The sequence below is a fragment of the Solea senegalensis genome, linkage group LG20 (assembly GCF_019176455.1).
Source record: "Solea senegalensis isolate Sse05_10M linkage group LG20, IFAPA_SoseM_1, whole genome shotgun sequence".
NCBI lineage: Eukaryota > Metazoa > Chordata > Actinopteri > Pleuronectiformes > Soleidae > Solea > Solea senegalensis.
The window spans coordinates 3051769-3071399 of record NC_058039.1 but is presented as its reverse complement, the minus strand read 5'-3'; the positions used below and the strand labels follow the sequence as shown (position 1 = coordinate 3071399).

The 19631-nt window shown below is 40.4% G+C and overlaps 1 protein-coding gene across 4 annotated transcripts in view; it reads right to left on the bottom strand.

Moving 5' to 3' along the window:
* Window positions 1-19631, bottom strand: part of LOC122786177 (MAP7 domain-containing protein 1-like) — a 43430-nt gene that overhangs the window by 10592 nt on the left and 13207 nt on the right. The window contains exons 2-8 of one of the 4 annotated variants that reach the window (XM_044052252.1): window positions 14675-14887; window positions 11979-12047; window positions 11758-11778; window positions 8453-8616; window positions 7270-7378; window positions 4995-5099; window positions 225-344 (exon numbers count right to left, since the gene is read on the bottom strand). In XM_044052252.1, coding sequence (XP_043908187.1) covers window positions 225-344; window positions 4995-5099; window positions 7270-7378; window positions 8453-8616; window positions 11758-11778; window positions 11979-12047; window positions 14675-14887 — 801 coding nt within the window. The remainder of the gene's footprint in view (window positions 1-224; window positions 345-4994; window positions 5100-7269; window positions 7379-8452; window positions 8617-11757; window positions 11779-11978; window positions 12048-14674; window positions 14888-19631) is intronic. The other 3 variants (XM_044052253.1, XM_044052254.1, XM_044052255.1) reach the window with 3 other exon arrangements.

The following is a 19631-nucleotide window of genomic DNA, read 5'->3' as shown; positions in this document are numbered from 1 at the left end:
CAGGAAAATGAAAGCAAGCAAAGATTATAACATAATTAGATGATAATAGTAATGATAAAGGATTTATCGTCTCATAAATGCCATGAATATGTGAGATAAAGGAGACCAAACAAGTTCCTCCCTCTCTACAAACTGTACTTATGTGCACAATAGGAGGAGGAGGAGGAGGAGAAGGAAGAGGAGAAGGAAGAGGGCTGGGTCAATGATCAGGGTCTCACACTTACGAGAGTCGCTGCTGTTGAGGAGGGTGGCGGCGCTGCGACTGCGTGCCAGGAAGGACAGTGTCGGGGTCATGAGCCTCTCCACGATCCGACTCTCCCATGGGCTGAGACGCAGACTGCGGGCTGACACAAGAGGGCGCTGTTAGTGTCGGGGTACTGTTGCAGACACACACACACACACACACACACACAGACACACACACACTGTCTGCATCTGATGCAGACTGGAGTTTGTGCGATGCATTCAGGTGCTGCTGAAAACGTAGGATGATCAGGTTGGGAAGTCTGAGAAAATGTCACCAGGTTATGAGAGGAAAAAAACAAATGAACACATGACTTCCAGTGTGTAGAAAACAGTGACATCTAATGGTGAGACTATTAAAGCTTTTAAAGAATAAAGCTTTAAGTTTTGCTGTTTTTTTTTTTAAATAGCACTTAAATGCAACAGCTGCTGCTCTGGGAACGGGTTTATAGTTAAAACTCCTGATGTAACTTTGTGAGTTCACAAACACAGACCCTTTAGAGATCTACGTCACAGAAATGTGCGCGCGCAGTTTGGGGTCAGAAAACAGTCTAAGACATAAGACGCCTACTTGTAGCTTAGTTGGCTGTGAAAATAGAACCAGCAATGTCTTCAGAATCCCTACAGGATGTCAAAAAGACATTGTCTTTGGCTCCCGTTAGATTAAAAAGCCTGGATTAAAATATCGATAGTATCGATACCAAGGTGAGTATTGGTATCAGATCGATACTAGCGTGATGAGATCGATATTTGTGTTGTAGTTTCTCTTCTATAAGTTCAGCAAATCACTCAGATTTCTTCACAGAGATTGTGCGAGCGTCTCTCTCAGTCCTCATGCGCAACGCTCCTCTCCACCTCACATTTTCAAGTAAAAAGTATCGGTATCGGTATCGGCAATACTGGCCCTGTAATTACTTGGTATCGTATCGCTACCAAAATTTGCAGTATCTCCCACCCCTACTAAAAATGTTCCTTGTAAGACTTGTATGTATGTATACGGGCTAGGTTTATCTGCAAGGTAATCTTTTACGGAAGCTGGGTGAGGCAGACTATTGCCGTCGGCTAGCTACTAATTTTTTTAGGTATTGTTCGCGGTCCTTCATCGCAACAAAAGAACATATTTAGAATTATTCGATGATGAAGTATATCACTGTATTTACATTGTTTTGCTAACTACATTTACATTTTGAATAAAATAATAATTGTCCAACACAGACTCCAGTCGACCAATCACACTCAAATACACAGAGACATACACAAGATGGATGACTGGACCTTAGCCTATGTGTTACACGCAGGACAAAAACACACATGGGAGCAAACCCAGATGAATCGTCATTACTTACCACTCAAAAACACACCACACGTAAGCCACAGAGGCCGTTTACTTGACCTCACTCACACCCAGTGCAGTGCAAAATGCTTGTCAGTTCCTGGTGAGTTCAGAATTAGTGTTTTTGTTTTGTTTTCTTATTCCCTCAATGCAACACACACAATCACTGGTCTGACCTTGACGCCACTCTGCTGGTATGCAGTGTTTATGTGAGGGTCACTGAGTGTCACATGATGGAGACTCAGCACAGTGGCATTGTAATGACGGATGGAAAAAGGGAACGACACATAACGTGTTCATACTTTCTCTCAAGGGCCAAAAGTAATGTCAGATTAATCTTTGTCGAGCAAAGATCAGCCTGAAAGTTTGTGTTAGAATCTATGGATTTCATTAAGTGCAAGACGCGTACTGGACACGTCCACGAGAGATATGATGCAGACGAATGAGAGCTCACACTTTGAGACTCTTCACAAAAAGGAGACAAATGTCAAATGTCAGAATCTGAAACTCAGAGACAAACAGTGCAGTGCAGCGTTTTTCTCATCGATTTTATGACTGCAAACAGAGGTGTTCTGTACTCTGTAAGTTCTGTACTTTAATGTTTTCCTTTATTATTATTATTATTATCACTATTATTACATTGTTTTGCACTTTTTAAAAGGCATTGTAAAAAGGCATGTTTCCACTGCAGAAACTACTACAAGGAACTATGTGCATTTCAAGCACAGAAACTGAACCAGGGGTCTCAAACTTGTGGCCCCTCCAATCAATTTAATGCGTCTTGCCAATTAAAATCAAGTTATGGGTTAGGGTTAGATAAATGACCTATGCATCAGGGCACAGGGAAAAAATATACACTACAGATTGTATCGGTTATTGGCCCACACACCCTTTATTTGAGCATATCAGATAGCGGCAAAAAGTCCAATATCATATTCCCTCATTTTTGGGCCCCCAAAACAGGTTGTACTTTCAGTTATTTCAGGAACCATCCATGTGTGTGGCAGCATTTGCAGTGCTACATTTCCAACTGCTGAGAGCTCTCGTCACACTTTATTCCACTCGCTATTCAAAAACATGAAGCAGCAGAGCAAACCAAATCCTGAAAATCCTTGGTCGTGCACCGGCGCTTCATTTTCAGCTGATCGTCAAAATCCCCTCCAACAGCTCACGTTCACAGAAAAACACACAAGTGCACAAACAGTACTGCCTCCACATGAGCTGTCCCGTCTCTCACATCAAAAACATAAAATCATGCGGTGGAGAGGTTTCTCTTTTATCATCCTATACTAACTTCACACAGTGTGCAATATTTTGTTGTTGTTTAAAACTGTCGTGTGTAACTAAAACACAAAGAATTGTCCACAAAAAGTAAATTCTACTGCTCAAAAAATCTAGTCAATGTACAATTTGGTGGGATAACCATGTCTTGTCCCCGTCCGCCCCTGCTCTGCTGCTGTACACACACAAACACTCCCTCAGTCAGGTCTGATAGTAGAGTCCATTTTTAAATGCAGGACACAGCATACAATCTTTTTTCTGTTCACAAAGAGCAAACAGAAGCAGAATAATAACAACAACAACAAAATCACCAGAAGTTACATACTGCAGCTTTAACAAAACCCTCATCGAATCATTGACCAGCTTTTCTCATACACAGCAGCACAGGCAGTCTCCTCTGATGTAAACTACATGAATCATATTCGCAACCTGTTTTATGACTAGCTGATAACCTGACTCCCTTCTTCCCTGTTGCCAGGCAACAGTGGTATCCCTTCTCCTCCTCCTTCTCCTTCTTCTCCAATGCGGCAAGAGGAGGCCGAGCTGCTGCCTGGTGATCAATTGTTCAAACTGGAGAAAGAATGATCTATAAACGTCACCTCCCCCTCCCCCACACGATCACTGCCACACACCGTGCAGAGCAGAATCACCAGCTCTGACGGCGACCCTGAACCTGCAGAAATCTGATTCAGCTGCGTTATCAGAGGATCTGTGTCTGTGGTGATCGAGCAAGAAATCTGAGCCTCTATAGAAACCGACTGCTGACTGCACTGTGGGTGATGCACAACTGAGATGACACGTGTTATGGGACGCAACAAGCCTGATATGAAGACAGTGCTGTTTATGTACATGTGGCAACTCAGGAGTCTGATGAAATGAACTGAATATAACACAATCGCTTCACATGGGCAGTGCGTTGTTGCCAGTTGTCTATGTGACAAGTTTCATTTCACCACATACAAAAAAATGCCCCCCTTTAAACATCTTATAATGATGGATTTCCTTGTTTATAGATAGAATTTTTCCACTTTCATTTCTTGTTCTTATTTTCCAAATAAAGAACAACAACACGGATTTATATTTTAACATCCTTTGAATCAATGACCAAGATACTTTGTATAATTTGTGGCTTCAGAGGATTTCTCCACATTAGTGGCTTTAAATGATTATAGAGCTCCTGTCTTAATGAATTATAATAACTTCAATAACCCCATATTGCCATTTATAAAGTCATCCTATGGTCATCATTTTTAGTTGTAGAATACTGAGGCAACGCTGAAACATAATAATACAAATAAATACAATACATTCTTCTTAAAATGACATGATGATGAAATCGTTCTTACAAAAGCTAAAGCTAAAGATACGTGCTATGCTTACGTCTAACTGTGTAGCCTGTTGAAATACAATTTAATTTTATTTTGTATTATTTGATCATTTTAACGTTTGAAAGTTTGTTGTTTTGTGTTAAAAAATGTGTTGCATGTGTAATATTTTGGTTATAATGATGTTTTGTCATGATTAAAAAGCAGAATAATTAAAAAAAAGAAAGGATCTCATGTCCTAACGTAAGAAACTTCATGTAAATCACAACAGTAGTGCACAATACAGTGAATGAGCAATTAGTTACTATACTTCATTTGCATCAGTGACACAGTGACAAATACCAACCACTAATTCCACCACCACCGTTACACCAAACCACCAACAGTAAAGTGGAGGAGGGGACAACTCAAAAACAGAGGGTGCTGCCGAGTCAAAGACGTGAACGTATGAACCCATGAAAAGAAAATGCACCAAAAATCATATCACAAAACATGGCTGATTTATGTCGAGGTGAAAGGGAGGCTGATCAAAAATGCAGAGGTGACTTAAATTAAACGACAACCACCAACTGAAATCAAAACAAAAGACACGATGCACACGAGAACGAGAGCGTGTGAGGAGAGTAGGTGGTAAATGACCAGTCACCAAGCACAGGCAGGCAGGCAGGCCACCAGAGACGACAGTTATATCAAATTAATTCAAAAATAAACCAAAAGGGAAGAGGGTGGAGGGGGATGAAGAGGAAAAGGGTGAAAGGAGGGAGGAAGAGGAGGAGGAAGCCTGGTGGACACTGAAGTTAGGTCGTCCTTACTTCTGTTGGGGGAGTTCCAGAGCGTGGCAGAGGACTTGGACAGCCTGTTGTTAATGACAGGGTCCACCTGTCTCAGCAAGTTGACTGTGGAGGCCGAGCATCTGCCTGCACCGGAGAGAACGCAACAGACAACAACTGTTCACAAGGCGAGGCCGAGGAGCGACGATCGGGGATCGACTGCTTTGGTCTGGCTCTGGCGGAGGAGAGCGGGGACTCGCCACTCTCTGAGGTCAAAGTGAGACCTCTGAGGTCATTACAGGGATTAATCAGAATTCAGACATGGGGTGGGGGGGGGGAGAGAAGGAGGGGACTTTGAGGAAAGTATGGGAAGGGGAGTGGAATAGTTAAAGTAGGGGCTTAAAGCTTTTTCCTCTTTTTTTCCTGCTCACACGCTCTCGCACACATCCACAGATTAAATGCGGCTTCTCTCGCATTTCTTCCACTTCCATTCAACAAAAATATCTACAGTCAGAGATCGTTGTTTTCATACGTACACCTAAATATCTACAGTCAGAGATCGTTGTTTTCATCCTACCTAAATATCTACAGTCAGAGATCATACCTAAATCTACAGTCAGAGATCGTTGTTTTCATCGTACACCTAAATATCTACAGTCAGAGATCGTTGTTTTCATGTACACTAAATATCTACAGTCAGAGATCGTTGTTTTCACACCTAAATATCTACAGTCAGAGATGTTGTTTTCATCGCACCTAAATATCTACAGTCAGAGATCGTTGTTTTCATGCATAAATATCTACACGTACACCTAAATATCTACAGTCAGAGATCGTTGTTTTCATCGTACACCTAAATATCTACAGTCAGAGATTGTTGTTTTCATATGTACACCTAAATATCTACAGTCAGAGATCGTTGTTTTCATACCTAAATATCTACAGTCAGAGATCATCGTTAAATATCTACAGTCAGAGATCGTTGTTTTCATTACACCTAAATATCTACGGTCAGAGATCGTTGTTTTCATCATTACACCTAAATATCTACAGTCAGAGATCGTTGTTTTCATATGTACACCTAAATATCTACAGTCAGAGATCGTTGTTTTCATCATTACACCTAAATATCTACAGTCAGAGATCGTTGTTTTCATCATACACCTAAATATCTACAGTCAGAGATCGTTGTTTTCATACGTACACCTAAATATCTACAGTCAGAGATCGTTGTTTTCATATGTACACCTAAATATCTACAGTCAGAGATCGTTGTTGTCGGGTAATTTCAGGGTAATTCCAAGTTCTTAAAGTGAGACAGTGAGTAACATTTTAATGTTTTTCTTATACCATTGTGTAATATGGTGTAAAGATTTGATGAATAGATGTAAAAATGATAACTAAACTAAACTAAAAATGGTAAGGGACCTTGTGTTTCTGTCTAGAACCTGGATTTACAATTTACGACGGTGGATTTTATCCTTTTCCTCCACATTAACTCAAAATAAACCACCATGGTTGGATTACTTACAAATACTGTAGTTATCAGTAGTTATAGTTCAACAAGACTTAATAAATAAGAACTGATTGCCTGAAGTTGTATTATATTCATAAGTCGGGATGGCCTGATATCACTTTTGTCCGATACAAACTTGAGTATCTACTGGCCCCGATATCAGTCCGATACAGTCATTTTAAACTATGGGCTAGCCATTTCACGCTATTTCAAAGATGTAATTCTCCAGCTGTGTAACAAATATTCTCCATAAATAAGAAATCAGCAGCCCATAACATGACTCTATTTACATTTGTACAGTCTGTGCATAGTGAAGCATGCGACATATTGGATTTTTGGATTATATCTGATTTCCGATCCAGGGATTCTGACCAGTATCGGACCGATACTGAGTATGGTATCGACTCATCCCTTTATAATTCATAACTGCTGGTGATGGTGCTGTGTGACCTGTGTGTATCCATGTGTGCTCATCATGTGGCTCGTCGCTGCTTCCTCCTGGACGTGACAATAATCGGCAAACGACACACGATACCTTCCCGCTCGTCTTTCAGCCTGGAACTCATTTTCACCACGAAAAACAGAGGAATTTAAGAAAAGTTTAGCATGATAATTGGCTGTGCGGGTGCCCCACCTTAATGACCTCAAACCCCTTCACAAGCAGTTTCCTCGGGTTGCATCAGTTGGACCAGTGAGTCACAGTCTGTGCAGCGTTGCTCAACATGAGCATGAGAGTTACAGCGAGGACGCAACTTTTTTTGTTTCTGTACGCGTCACACCGGGTTTTCATGTGAGACTCACTTTCTCTGCGGGAGGTCTGGTTGAGTCCGCCCGCCCACGACCATCTCTGCTGGCGGATCTCGGCCCAAGTCTTCTTCGTGGACCTTTTGATAGCTGCCTCGTATCTTTCCTGCGGGAGCAGACACTCAAGTCAGTCAGAGGGTTCACACCCACCACGGGTGATTTGATAGCACAACATTAAAGCAGAATTTTCCCAGTGTTTGTGGCCTTTAAGTGAAAATAATTCAACTTTTCCACTGGACAAAAAAACCCCCACAAATAACCACTAATATCTGGGTTTTTGTCTGAAATGAAGAGTGGATACATTCTGATCAAATCCCCCTGCAGTAAAGCTGGGCAGTGATTCAATAACACGACGTGTTGCAATATCATTTTTCTGTATTGACATGAAAAAGGCTCATAATAAATCTGTATAATATTCCTGCATTTTGCAGATGCATAATTGGTTTGAATGTTTGACTGCGTTACTGAGTTTTTAGTATAACTATTGTTATTCTATGCAATGAATCACATTTTTAAGGCCTTAAAATGCACCACATCTTGCACACAAGTCCGTTGTGGTGAACATTGATGTGTGAAAGGGGTTTGGTGAATGGGCGGGGCTAATTGTGAGCAGGCGGGGCAAATTAAGGGGCAAAAAAACACATTTTATTGGGTGATCCTGTGAGGTTTCACATACATGAACGAAAACTGGTACGTTTATCAAGTCGGGACACACAAAAATGTGAATGAGGATCTATGCCCCAAACCCAACAGAAAAGTGGTCATTTTTGACTGAATGTTGATAAAGGGGACGATTTTGGTGATTTTGCATATGTTGTATTTGAACAAACTCCAACAGATTTAATTTAGAATCAAATTCTAATCAGTATCTGAAAATGGTGCATATGTAGTTAAATAGGTGAGGTAGATAGTTTAGGCTGAACTTTCAGAGGAGGTTCCAGGAGCCAGTGCTGTGATCAATAACTGTTCACTGAAACGCCAGACCCAGGAAAATCTGCAGTCCTGGAAAAATGGTTGCATGCAAATACTTGGCATCTTTAGAGTTTTCCAGTGGTCAATATAACTCAACCTTCTCTGACTTTATCTGACGCTGAGTATTTTGCAGAGCAGCGCAGATTCCAGCGTGAGGCAATAAAATAAAGCGATAATAAAAATGTGAGCCACTGTATGAGGCCGTCACCTTGTTCTTCTCTAGTTTCTGTCTCTGTTTCTCCTCCAGCAGTGATCGGCGTCTCTCGGCCTTCAGTCGCTGCTCCTCCAGCTTTCTCCTGCGCTCCTCCAGCTGGCTGTCCCTCAGACGGCGGGCCTTCTCCTCCTTCTCCAGCCACTGGGCTTTCTTCGCCGCTGAACAGCCACCATAAAGAAAACACAATTCAAAAATGAGGAAGATCACTTTTTCTGGTTGTTGAACTTTTATTAGACCAAATAGGATGTTTGTATCCACTTTTGAGGAAACCATCCACACTTTTGGTTAAGGTTAGTGAGTGGGTCTGGTTAAGTCTGTGAGTCAAGGATTCTGTCACAAAGAACTGGGTACTTTTTAATTTTAAGTGGGTGGTAAAATCACTGGAAGCAACCCGGAGGAAAAATATGGTTCAGCTGGGATTACACGAATAAACTAGAACCAAAAAAAAGCAATACATTTACCAAAGCCGTTGTGAGTGCATTTTATAGAAGTGTAAGAATGTAGACTGAAGCACTGGCGATGCACAGCGTGTAGAAATTCTCCCAGAAGTTTTTACTTTATTTTTCCTCTTTGATAAGTTACTTGTGAAGAAAAAGAGTAGTGCACAAGCGTCTTTACGACAAGCGGCCAACGAGGTATTTCTCTGTTTGATGCGTTTGTTGTCTCAGAGTATCTGTTTTTTTTTAGGGTTTTTTAAGACATTTTTGAGGGGTTAAGAATTGTTTTGAGAGGAGAAATCATTTAGAAATGTTGGAGGTTGAATCGGCAGCAAAGGATCATGAGCCACACTCAAAAACAGGCCAAAGTTCTGGAAACATGATTGTCTCTACTAAATATTGTGCCTATTCTTTAAGTAGAAAAACAAAAGCTGTTAAAGCAGGGCTGTTACAATGGTCCCTTTAGACCTTTTTTAACACTAAAAGTTACTTACAAATGCACTGTTTTCTAATCATTTTCAATGTAACCAAATCTAAGACATGCAGGAGTGAGTAAATGAAAACAATTCTGCCTTTCTTTCACATCTGGAGTCAGATATCATAAGAGGAGGTGAATGCACGTATCTGTTTGTCACAGCTTGGTTGCAAAGCTAGAACTCTGGTGTCAAAGCTGAGCTAAGGGACACTTGACTGGAGCTGATTTTCAGTCCCAGTCCGTCCCTGACTTAAATAATACACGATAAAACTGAAGCTGTGGACCAAGGGCCGAGACTGTCCCGAGGACCGGACTTTGGACACGCCTGTATTAAAGGGCACGAGGCACAAAGACAATCAGCATAATGAGTCTGTGCATGATTTAAAAGCGATTTATGGTTTTAATATATATAGATATAGATATTTGTATATCTTAATCTTAATCTTAATCTAATGTATAATCACTGAATGCTTTTGAAAGAGACAGTGTGGAAGCATCTGTGTTTGTTCCACTTAGTTCCTGATAAGAGTAAATAACCAGCAGTGGTTTCCTGCTGAGTGTTCCAGCAGCCTCCAGCAGATCTGCTGTGGCTCATTTCTTCTGCTAACAATTACAATCAATTACAGTAAAGTGTCTTCATGTTGGACAACATCTGTTTCATGACTGTAACAAGATTTGCACTTTTCTCCTCACTTGATTCTAACACGTATATATATATCTCTTAGCAGGCTGAAGGGGTTTAAACAGCGAGAGGCTCAGCGCTAAGGATGATGTGAAAGGATTTAACCGGCGACGACGATGGCGTGAAAACGTCTTCGCATGATCTGCTGTGAGTTTCAGGAACGCGCCGCCGCGGACAGAGCGGCTCTGCGAGGATGTGACAGCGTTTTTTGTGAGGCAACGACGAGCTTCGCATTGAGTTTGGAATTCAGCAGCTTAGCGTCACTAATAAGCCAAAGAGGCGGACAATGTATGAGCCTCATGAACATTGTGAAAGGCTTTTTCACTCCTCTCTGAATCTAATTCCAAATAAAAATGCTATTATGTTGTTGGCAGGAGGGAAAATGTGCGTGACGGTGAGCTTTTTGTGTTAAATCATTTTGTGCAAAGCTTCTGTTGCATAACACGTTGCAGTTCTTTACAATATGCTGCGATTGAGTTGTTAGAATTAATTAAAACAGTGAATATTCACTCATCGTCTACTCACCACTAGGTCGGGGGAAGTTTCTGAGTCCAAAAAAACACTTTTGGAAGTTTAAACTTGCAGCCAAATCCAATATGATAGACCAGTGGTACACCATTATCAATAACATTAAAAGACAGTGGTGTGAATAGATCCCAGTAAGATCATTTGTTCTCTCATCATCCTCCTCTTCCTCACATATACTTCACACACTGGTATAAGGAAATTAGATTAAGATGGAGCGACAGATAAAGTGACTCGAATTATTATTATTTGTCTCATGTTCTACGCACTCTGGTCAAAATTCCTCAGCTCCAATCCGATCACATACTCTGGTATATACAGTAGAAGAGTTTTTCTGATTTTACCACCAGAGGAAGCTTGTGTAACACTGAGAACCATGGCAATAGACTAAAATAGCGACCGGGTTTTTAGCCTATAGCCTCTTTCACACTGAAATCAGCAGGGAAAACCATGACATTGGCGGTAAATAAATAAGTGAATAATGAATCTCAATGTTCACTTATTTATTTTATTTAAATCATTGCACCATGCAAAGACAAACAGAAGCAGACTGTGGACAGACAGCAGAACTACACTGATCGCAGAGCAACTCAAGCTGCACGTTTCATCGATTCAAACGCAGCAGAATTCCCCACAAACTGCGGCTCGACTGCAGCATGACCACATTATTGATGCTAATGAAAGTAGTAATTAAATCTAATTCACGGTAATGACGGCTCATTCTTCACGCCAAGTGCCTGAGGCTCAGATGGACATCTCTGCGGGGAAACGCCCACCGAGCTGCGCTCTGATTGGCTGTCGTCCCTCAGGGTGAAGCCCTGGGTTTGGAAACTATAGATATAATCTTTCCCCGACTCTGGGATAGAATGATATTTTCATAAGAAGTTTAATTCTGCAGCCGTAAAATAAAAGCCATGATTACGGGTTTGAAACATGCAGGAAATGTGAGGTAAAAACTTAAGTTAAACTGAGCATGAGTGGAAACATTAAGTGAAACAGCCGCAAGTTCACGGGGTTCATGAGCTTCTACCTGATGAAGGACAGAAAAATAAATAATCGGTGGATGGAGGATGAAGAAAGAGGAAGAAGTGGCAGCAGCAGTGGCAAATGGAAGGAAATGGGATTATTCCCAAATGACATGACTGCTGCAAACGCTCCGGGTTCTAGTGAAGCCCCTTACCTTGCACCTGAGTTTGCTGTTCTGAGAGCCATGCAAGGAGAAACAGTGAGAGGTCAATAACAGTCCGTCACGTCAGAGAGGAGTGACACACACACATACACAGGGAGAAGGAAGTTATCACAGCAGGGTTAAAAATAGAGACGTTAGTGAGACGATAACATTACGCTTCATTTTGGTTAGAAACAGTGAGTTGTGCGCTACACATTCAATTCATTTCTTACCGATATATCTGGCCCTCTCCTCCCTCCGCTCCTTGGCGAGTTTCTGTCGCTGCTCTGAGCTCATGGAATCTACAAAACATAACAAGTTTCATGAAGTCACATTCCTATCATCATTATCTATGATGGTATTTGTATTAATTATTTCATCTAGGGCTGCAACTATTGACACAATTACTATTTTCATTGTCGATGATTTTCTCAATAAATTGAGCTTGCTGTAATTCTTTAAAAAACAAAACACAATAATACCACAAAATAGTTGTTGATTCATTTCAATAATCGATTAATAATAGATTAATTGAGGAATTGTTCAGCCCTTATTTCATCAACTCGGGTTTTGATATATTGGTGAGATTAAGGTCAGAGATTTGTTCACATAGTTACATGTGTCATATGTATGTTATTGGATTATTCCTGTAGGGGGCGCACCACAAAACCCAGACCATACATCCATCCATGCATAATACAGTAGGCCACTATGGACAAACTACTAAACAACGCTTGAGCTTTGAGGCTAACTGAAGGCTGCATAGGTTCTCCAGGTGAGATGCAGGATATTCAGCTGCAACTTCAACAATACATGTTGCTAAATTAACACACTGTACCTTTAAATGGGTGAAAAAACTAAACAATAACTAAACAAGAGAAATATGCATGACTCTGTGAATGTTTATTTAGCGAGATAACGTTATGTGTGTTTTGTTACATTTATGTATTTATTTATTTATGTTTTTTAAATTCACAATTTAAGAGTCTATTCACACAAATTATAGAAGCAATTTCTGTTGTTCCAGTAAAATCAAAAAGTGAACAGTGAGCGTTGTGAGTTATCTAGAATAACAAGAACATTGTTAGTGTTCCCAGGTCCTTAAAATATAATTTTTCCAAGGACTCAAACATCTATGTATAATTATTTTAACTCTTGTCTGAACTAAAATAATACATATATATGTGTATACAGTATATATAATAGAAACTAAGTAAACTAAGACTTAACATGGACGACATTGAGATTGAAGGTCAGAGCAGCTCCATCTCCTCCTACATGTGTAGCTGTGTTTTGACTGTACGGTACATGTCTAGTTTTCAGCAGTGACTTTCAGTATGAATCTTTCTATTATCTGAAAGTCTTGGCGGTGTAACACGAGGATTTGTGTTGCTTTTCCCGCCCTGAATCGGTCTGTGAAAAGCCACGACTGAAGAACCCGCGCACACGCTCGTGAACCCCCGGGGTGCTCGCCGAGCCCTGCCCTTGTGCTTTTGTGGTTCTCCTTCATGCTATGTAATATGTGCGTGTTCTCGGCCAATCACAGGCGGCCGTGTAGCACTTCCGTCTCCATAGCAACCTGCTCTACCTTTCAGAGAGTTTCCTACACTGATTAAGTCTGGCCTATATGCAGATGCTGTGAAGTGGGGGGTGAAAATAAATCTCATGGTCCTGCTGGGGCCAGTGTGCCACTGAAGACGTCACTTAATGTAGCGGTCGCCCTCCTCCTCCTCCTTCCCCCTCCTCACCCCACTCTCCACCAGTCTCCCTCTGCTATGTTTACATGGTGATTTGGCTTTTGGCCACAACCATCTGTCGGCTAAGAATGATTCAATTTATATCCAAACATCTATTAGGACAAACAGTGAGTGGAATCGCACGACGTGTGTCGCGTGAAGTCAGCTCAGTGTCCTTCTACTCATCCTTTCATACATTTCTAACACACATGTTTTGAAAGTGAGAGTCACTGCAGCGTGAACAAGGAGTGGAACCTGAAGTGGTGCTGAGAAAACACCGAGTGCTAATTTTATACTGCAACACAAAATGGAAATAAACTGCAGAAGATGGCGCAGTTGTTTTTGTTTTCCATTCTTCAGTTTCTATTGGTGATAATCATTTTCTTTGCTATTATGACTCCATATATTGAACTTGGGAGTTTGCATGTTTTCTATGTGCAATAAAGTCAGTGGTTGTGTCTCTCTATGTGTGGCCCTGTGATGGACTGGTGACCTGTCCATGTCCAGGGTGTGACCTCACCATTTGCCCTCTGTCTGCTGGGATTAGCTCCAGCTCCCCTGTGAGCCTCATGTGGAGGATAAAGCGATCGACAATGAATAGATCAATGACTAATGAACTTATTAGCTAATATGAGCCGACAAAATGAACTTGCAATGTGACTTGCAGGAGCATACGTGTCTTTTTACTGCATAATGAAGCACAAAGGTGTTCTCCCATCATGTTCATTCATCTTTTGTGTGTTTTAATCATATTAAATCACTTAGAAATTTCAGTTTGATGTTTTTCTTCGCAAGCTTAGGTTGGCTAATGCCATGAAATGGTATATTTACATCCCACAATTGAATAGACCTACAACCAATCAGAATCCGGATGATGAATGCAGAGCAACAGAAAAAGTATCAACAAATGTGCTTGTTGTAGTTTTCTATGAGCGATGACTATCTAGTAATAATGGCACCTCTGGGGGTCTTTTTGCCAGGCGGAGCTCAGTGAAGAGAGTCGTTTAAAATGGAAGCAACAAACAAATCAAAAGACAGCTGCTCTTCAGGGGAAAATGATTGTGATTGTGGTTCCATTTCTAAAGTTGGCCAAAACTGTGTCCTTGGAAAAATGTGATTTATTACCATGTTGCCACTTTAGCAGCTCCTGTGCTCGACAGAGATCCACAAACACACATCTTGTGTCATCATACCTTTCTTGGGCTGAGGGCTGCTGCTGCAGCTGCCTGGCGTGGAGGGCCTGACGTCTGACTTGGTCGAGACATCCGTCTTGGTGAAGGTGTCACTTTTAGAGTCTGATTTGGGAGAAAGGTCTGTGACGGCTGAGTCGTCTGGAGTCAGGAGCTCTTTGCCCAAAGACTTGTCCCCACTCTGGATGGACTGAGCATCTGTCTGCAGGGGCAGGGCTGTGGGGCGGAGAACGAAGAAAACTTTATTATCATTATCACGAGGGAAATTTGATCTACAGCAAACATAGAGACGCATAAAAACATTTTTTTTTTTTTAAAGATGACAAAGGTACAGCTACCACACTGAGGAAGACGCATTAAAACCAAATAAAAACAACAGCCAAAGAGTTTGATGATGTCATGAAGCAGTGTGGAATCATGGGATTTGTTGTCCAGGAAGAGCTTCAGTTAATGACAATGAGTCGCTTTGATCCATTGGTGACAAACACAACTGATATAAGACAACATAATGTCATGCTCCATTGTCAATGTCATTTTATTTTGAAGTTCCCTCTCTTATTTTGAAGTATTTTTTGTCCCTTGTCTGAGTGCACTTTACCTTTCCCTTTTCACTTTTACACATACGATGGAATGAGATTTAGAGTTGGTATATACGGTGCTTACAAATGTGCTTTAGGGACATGGAGGTAACCAAAAGTCATGCAGCTAATACAGTATAACATTAGTTGATTAGTTGTGTAGTCTTTTTTAATTTTAATTTTAATGCAGAAATGTTACATATTATATATAAGTGCTACACAGGTGAAACATTAAAAAATGGCAAAGGTAAAACATATTGTATCTATATGCATTTATCTATACATATATGTATATATGTACATATGTGTGTATATATATATGTATATATATATATATATATATATATATATACATATATATACATACATATATATATATAGCATATAAATCCTCATCCAACAACTCATTCTGAATCTACATGCCGTCTCCAAGGCAACACTTAAGCGAGACTACAGCAATTTACTGACTGCTCACACCTTCACTAAACCCTGCAGTGGCTTCATTAGTACAACACTCTTGTCTAATTACAAATCATTAACTTCTCTTTTACACCTTATTCACACTCATCTGTCAATGTGTGGGTGCTTCACTCCCACTTCTATCCAGTCTAAACACACCAGCAGCAGGTGCGATCAAAAGACAAGCATGGGGAATAAAATCTGAAATATAAATATAAATAGATAAATAGAAAAAGATGGAAAGACTAAGATACATGTTACCCAGAGGGTGAGATTATTTAAACTTTCTTCACTTAAAAGACGACGCATAGTCAGGTGTTCTAAATTGATCCATAAATCCATATCTGGAGCGCAAATATTTAGTCAGATTGTCGAGGGTTTGTGAAAAAATATATCTACAAATCGACAATAACCGTTAAATCACCATATCTGTTAGATGTAGGCAACTAGACTTAAGCTCATCCAAATCTTTAAGATGACTGTGATCTGGATAACTCACAAAAAACAATGAAAACAAACAAAAATGGATTTGGTCTGTGGGAAACTTTCATTTTCACTAGTTACTGATATTCAACACTGAAAGTTGTAACATTACATGTGACAGGATAAGAAGATATGAAACTATCAGAATTGCAATGGATCAAGCTCCAAAAACACGTCGCTTCCCACGACGCATTTGTAAAGCACTCCAATCCATGTGATCATCACAGGATGATCAGCATGACAATATTTACTACATATACTTTAATTATCACCTTATTTTTTCATGTCTTTTTCAGGTTTTTGAGTTTCTAATCATATAAAATCAAATCTGATTGACTGTTGGATTATCCAAAATCCAACATGTTCGTCAGTTTCTTGTCTCCACCCGCCCCTGTGCTGCCGCTGTATACACACAAACACTCCCTCTGTGACGTCTGATAGTATTGCATGACAGAGCCTGTTTTCAGACGACGGTCGCAGCAAACAAAATCATGTTACATTGTTTCTGTTCGTGACGACCAAACAGAAGCAGAGTAATAACATCACAACAACAGGAATCAAAAATGACACACTGCAGCTTTAAATTCAAGGATTTCACTCCTGAGTTGTTTCTCTGAACGAGTCTTTCCTGAGTTAATAACCCACACACGTCTGTGTTATATCACATCACATCTGATTAGAAGCTCAGCGGCAACACTGATCCATGGACCTCAAAAATAAGGAATAAGGAATCTTTAAAACACTCATGGGCACCGTCCATGCCTCCCCAGACACCCAGTCGTGAGGCCAGACCACCTGACCTCTGACCTCTATGTAGGATTACAAAGAAGTTGCAAAAACGGACAAAACACATCCTGTTTTAATCCCACTCTGCTGACACTGACACAGAATTCTTCTGATCAGCTACTGCTTGGTCTGAGTCCCTCCCCTTCCTTCAACCTCTCTCTCTCTCTCTCTCTCTCTCTCCCTCTCTCTCTCCCCCACTGTCACGCGAGAGAAGTCGGTGACAAACTGCACCAAGCTGCAGTGACGCATGGAGGGAGGACGGGGAGGGAGAAGGAGCAGGAAGGAAGAGAAGGGACAATCTGTGCTCCTCTACAAGGACGTGTGGAGAGCAAAAAGAGAGACTTGTAGAGAAAGGACAATGAAAGAGCAGAAGGAAACGGTGCACTAGCAAATGCTAGTGTATGATTCAAAAGACAGAAAAAGGAGGAGCGATAAAGATGAAGCTGAGAGGCCAGAGGCTGGAGTTTGTCACTCGGTCCAGCCGGTGATGGGCAGATGGAGTATGACGCTCTCCTCAGGCCAGTCCAAACGCTCACCGAACCACATAAATCACAGATTAACACTGGGCTATTCTCCAACTGCTCCCACTGTACTTGAGGGCTTAGTGCACAGGCGGGCAGCACCACAGAATACTAATGGAGAGATAATAGGGTGTGAATTAGTGCGTCTGTGTGTTTCAACTTCAGTAAAAGAGACGCAGGGTCATGTTGGATGACACCACCGATATAACCTGATGTTTAAAAATAAAGGATTACAATTGGCCCAAAAGAGGATTGCAGTGCTGCTCCTGACTTGAGAAGATTACACATTCACAGACTTTTTTTTGCATTTGACCAGTTTAGCAGCCTTATACGGCTGAAACCGAGAGAAACTGTGAGACGCCAAGTGAAGGGATGATCGCTTGAAGATTAACTGAGAGTTTAAAAGCGGTGGAAGGCAACATGTTTTTCTTGTCATTGGTAAATAATTCCATAATAATCCTTCAGCATAAACAGTGAGAGAGAATTACATTTATGCACCTCCATATAAGATGGGAAAACCTGGTTACATCCACATTAGTTTTCCTTTAAAAACAAAGTCATACATTGTGCTCTGGATTCTTCAGCTAAGCACATTATCCTGATGTTTTTAAAGACCCAAAAATGGAGAAGTTTGATAAAATACTGCTGACTGAAAGAGAAAGTCACACAGTCACCTCCTGGTTGGTTGTTATTGGCCAAAACTCAACTATCAGCTCTATTATACACTTTATTTCAGCTTCAACGTGTTGTTGGTTTCATTAGTGTTGTTTCTCATTAGAAGTCATTTCTGAAACTAAGAGAACAATCTGCTTCTTACTACACCAGCATGTGATATACATTTTTAGGTGTGTTAGAAGACAGATTCTGATAAGAAGCTGAAACATGATATGAAAATTCCTTTTTCTTATTGGCTGTTCTACAAATAAGATTTATATACACATTCATTCAGTGGAAAGATCATTATTCAAGCACTGGTTTCAACTGCCTACACTGCAAAGCAACCTAGAAGAACACTCTTAAAGAGAAGTGATCATGAAAAATGCAATAACACCATGTCAATATGGAAGGAGCATTTTTAGACAGAGAGATCGAGTCAGGTTATTTGTCACGTATGAAGTGCTGTTCATCTGTCCAAGAAAGAGAGGCTGCATCCCAAAATGTTAATATTTAATAACCTGGAGATGAAACTCCACTCTAGCAATCCTGCCTACTACAGCTTTAATTAAATAGAAAAACAATATCGTTGCCAAAGGACTGACAAGTTATGTCAAATATTAAATAGATGTAACCACAAGTGGCTCTGATCATATTGTCTTTCACTGGATATTTAATATAATATCCATGTTTTAACAATCAGATCAAATAAAACCATGAATTGTTCTGTTATGTTATACTGTATATACTATATACTAATAATATAAAGCATAATTAAGATTATTTTAATGGTGAATGTAAAGGTCCTCTCTCTTTTCCATTCTGTAGCTGATCATTTTGAGGTTGCACGACAAATGCCAATATGAAATATTCCACTTTTTCCACTTGCCTATTGAAAGAATTAATATCCTGATCACTGTCTTCCATCACTAAATGTCTCATGTGAACCAAAAGGCACGATGAAACGCTGCACAGTGTTTTCTTAAACCTCGAGAAGCACTTCAAATGTTCAGAAATGGCAAGCAACAGTGCAGTATAAACCTCTGTGAAAGGAAATGCTATATCTTCTCTCTTCTGCAATATTCTAATATACAAATCTGTAATTTCACATTACTGCTGCTTCTCCTGAATTTAATCATCAGTTAAAGAAATATGTTACAATTTCGTCTCATTAAGCTCCACTGTGTGAAAATGTACATGTGTTGAAGGTCTGCTGTGTAAAAGCTGAAAGGAAGATGTTTTCATTTGGCAGATATTGATGATAAAATAATTATACTTAACTTTTTCAATGACTGTATAATTTGTTGTTTCTCGTTACTCCAGAATGAGCCTTTGATATTTATATCAGGAGCTATGTCAGTGCTACAGAGGCCGGCCGGCCATTTTGCACCACCATGTTTTTACAGTAGCCCACAGTAGCCCTCTTTTTTTGTTTTGATGCTAACTGAAGGCTACATAGGTTCTCCAACACGCTTGAAA